Below are 3,960 nucleotides of genomic sequence, written 5' to 3'. Positions count from 1 at the left end.
GAAGCCCCGCTTCTTTTAGTTCGATCTACACTCTAAAATCTTCTTCATGGCGATTCTCCTCAGCGAACATTCCTACTGCCTCTTCTGCTTCTTCGTCTTAGCTTGCAAGGGCGACAGCAATAGTAGAGAGAAGCCATCCATTTCTTACGCCTTCACTTCCTTCCTTCTTACTCTCTGTCTCTCTCTCTGTCCTCCTCCTCGTCTTCTTCTTCATTTTCTCATACACCCTCGCCCTTATCATCCCCACGTACCTTGCCGACCTTCTTTTCTTTTCTTTCTCTCCCTCACCCCAGACCTTCTTTCCTTCTTTCTTTCGCTTTCTTATCCCTTCCTGGATCTTTCCTGTCTTTTCTTTTCTTTCTTCCTTCCTTCTCTCTTTTCTTTTGTATCTTCTTTCTTACCGTCCTCAAGAGGATGGATGCGCTACTTCAGCGAGTCGTGTTAAGTACACCTTCCTCACGCTTACCTACCTCTCGAGGTTCAGCTCCACCGTCAGGTGTAGGTACACCTAAAACGGCGAGAGACGCAAACCCCGCCGCTAACAAATGGAGAGTTGAAGAAGAAAAGCAATTTACCCCCCACGGGTTAGCTAGACAGAAGACTGTTAAGTTGAAGAAAAACCTCTACGAAAATGAACGTTCCTCCGCTGAAAGAAACTGGCAATGTGTAGATGATCGGGGGAATGTCCAGGTATGTAGTCTTTCTTTCTTTCTTTTCCTGGAAGGTTTCTTTTCTGTGAAGGTGAAGAAGAAGAAGAGACTATGAATGTGGATAGGTCTGTTGGATTTGGTGGATTTCTCTTATGAAGGGCTCTTACTACTTTTTCTCAAGACAAAAGAAGATAGATAGATAGGTCCTCTCTCGTTTTAGAGCTGAGAGAGAGACAGGAAAGAAAGAGTGTCGAATACAGACGAAAAAGCATAGGGCGAAGATGAGCTAGAGATCTGAAGGGGCAGAGGAACAGAAGTAGGTGATACGGATAGGAGACTACCAAGCATGCATAGACATCTTTGTCTACTATCTCTATTCGTTACTTCAGAGCATCTAGATGGATGGTATGATAGGGGGGACGTATGTCTCTGGTCTACGTAGAGCTACACGCATACAAAACACTCCGATAGTTTCTATCCACGGTGTATGTACACCTCCCAATTTCGGGGTTTCAGATATAGTTGTTTTTTCCTAGACGCAAAAGTTTATTTCACCTGCCAAACATACGGAGACAGAGCGCCTTCTCTGTCTTCGTGGTCTTTCAGACATAACTCAGTTCATTCACATCTTCCTTCTTGCTTAGGGGCTTCCCCTCGGACATGCTGAACTCCGCCTTAGGAACGTCTACGCGTCATGTCTACTCTCATACGTACCTCATGTGTATTTGCTTACATATATATATATATATATATATCTGTCGATGGATGTACAGAGAGAGAAAGCGGGAGACACTATATACAAAAATACACATACCGGTCTTTGTATTTCTATATATCGCTTCATATAGCTATACATATATACCCGTCAAATGTATCTGTATCTACATATTTACATACTTACATGCATATATATATATATATATATATCTGATGTATGTATGTGTCTATCTATCTAAACATATATATATATATGTATATGTACATAGGTATGTATGTTGTATATGTATGTACGTGTGTCGTGTATTGTGTGACGATGAAACGGGTGTAGGGGCCTTGCAGCGCATTGAAGGTGTTAAGATGGCTTGAGGCAGGAATGTTTAATGGGAGAGGCGAAGACGTTCTCTTCAAGCCTGTGGGGGATCTCTCTGATCCAAGGCCTCTTACAGACACCCTCCCCGATATTCTTCGAGGTACTACTCCTTCATAAGCGTTGCGCAGTTTGAAGGGATACACACCACGCTTTTCATGGATCTGTTGATCTGTTAATCTTTACTCAATCCACCTATCTTTAATCTAGCTCTAATATCTCTTCAGTGTTTCCATCTCTCCATCTTTAATGCATCTGTTTTCTATACACTATGGCTGGTCATCAGCTCAGGTGTACATACACCGCACGACAACTACATAGATGCATGTACACTCTGATGGACCTGGGTGTACATACACCCCGTCTTGTGTACGTGCGCGTACACTGTCAGGTGTATGCGCACCTCATTGTTGATGGTTGCCTACTTACGTGGTCTTTAAAGAGGTGCATGCGAGAACGGCGCTTCTCTTGGATAACACCATGGATCGATTGTATGAGAATCGATGCGAACCGTTTCCTCGACGACATCCAGCTAGTTAAGCTCCTATGGGGGGGAAGAACATACACAAGTATCACAGACACATCCTCCAAATCGAGATGAATAGTTCTGCAATGTTAGAGGTCTTTCGGTTCCACACCCCCTCAGAAACTATCTATCTATCTAGCTATCTATCTATCCGTAGTCTATCTATCTATTTACATGTGTATGTACAGCGGGACGTCTCTAAATGTATATGTATACATATGTAGAGAGATTCCTTTTCCTTATGTTCTTAGCGCTCAGAAGATATTCCTTCTTTCTAGGGGAAGATTGTTCATTTGTGTCATTTCTATAGCTGCTTCTTCAGTATTCCTATATCACCATCTTACCGTGTCTATATACACATCTCTACGACTAGCGATACCCTGTGTCTATGGCTTGTTGCTGATATGTCTAGATGTCTACATAGCTCTAGAGAGACAGATCGCTCCTAGACTAACCGATCTAAGGCGTCTTATCAGCCAGCAGAAAGAAGATGAAGACGACGAACTTAAAGAAGTGATCGAAGAACCTCCTATGGAGTTTTCTGAGGATGTACAAAATACAGATGCAGCTATGGATATTCAAAAGTACGTCACCCAGCAACTCCTCAAAAAGACAACACTCGAAGCTTTCTCTTTCTCCTCCTATCGCTAGTCAGCTAGCTATCTAGACATAGGTAGCTAGATAGCTAGGTAGCTAGCTCGTATCTTCCCTGTTGTTGTGTCTGTTTCGTGCGCCTCGCCCTTCAGATTTCTCTGCAGGCTTCTGTTTGGCATTTTTCGTCAGAACGCAAGAATAGACAAGCCTCACTCATACACAGGAGAAACACTTCTATGTTTGGCTCTGCCTATAACTCTATCTGTCTGTCTAACTATTTTTCCATCTACCTATCTATTTATCTATCTTCAATCTATCTATCTCTCTATCTGTATCTATCTCTGTGTACACTGAGGCTTCGGTACATGAACTTCTCTCTCACCTCTCTGTGAATATAGACACACTGAAGGACCTCACATCTTTTCTTGCTTTCTTTCTTATCTCTTCCTTTCTTTCTTAGACTTCATAAGAGTTTTGGGTCTTGTGATTTGATCGTGTGGCTCCTCCCCCCTGAGCGACGGAAGGTCAAGCCTCAACGCTCGGACATCTGCGCTGCCTATAGAAAGAAAGTAAGAAATTTCATAATTAACTTCTCTTCATTCTCGCCACTAGTAGATTCTCTCTCCCCAACCTTTCTATCAAGGCTTTGTATAGACATATATCTATCTATGCACATGTGTTGGTCCTTGGTGTATCTATGTGGATGGGAAGATGTATGTATGTATGTAGGGATGTATAAAGATGTGTAGTGGTATGCAGCAGTCACTGAGTCTACAGCAGTACTGCTACTGCTTGTTATGCATGGGTAGACAGTTTCACTTCATGATGACCATCCATAGAGATTCTCGGGGAATTTTCTGTTTTGAAGATTGAGAAAGATGGAGAAAAGTCTTGAATAGAAGAGAAGCCAAGGAGCACCTTCGGCTTATATTCGGTTACTTCTCTGACCACGGGGGGTTGGCAGTTCAAAGTGGAGACGTGCCTGCATTTTGTCGCCTGATGGCCATATCTATTTTTGATCTATCTTTATGTATCTATCTATCTATCTTTATCTATCTATCTATCCTTTATCTATCTATCTATCTATCCTTAATCTACCTATA

General features: G+C 42.3%; 1 protein-coding gene across 1 annotated transcript; it reads left to right on the top strand.

Annotated features, from left to right (window-relative positions):
- Positions 1-25: 25 nt before the first annotated feature.
- CSUI_007664 (uncharacterized protein) lies at positions 26-3,426 on the top strand (the record flags this gene model as incomplete). The annotated part of the gene is made up of 4 exons (XM_068067809.1): positions 26-690; positions 1,699-1,840; positions 2,676-2,847; positions 3,318-3,426. Coding segments are annotated over exons 1-4 (699 nt in total), but the record flags the coding sequence as incomplete, so codon positions are not given.
- Positions 3,427-3,960: the final 534 nt, after the last annotated feature.

Source organism: Cystoisospora suis, assembly GCF_002600585.1.
Source record: "Cystoisospora suis strain Wien I chromosome Unknown contig_4112, whole genome shotgun sequence".
Classification (NCBI taxonomy): Eukaryota; Apicomplexa; class Conoidasida; order Eucoccidiorida; family Sarcocystidae; genus Cystoisospora; species Cystoisospora suis.
The sequence above is the reverse complement of the archived record's forward strand: the minus strand, read 5'-3'. Positions and strand labels throughout refer to the sequence as shown.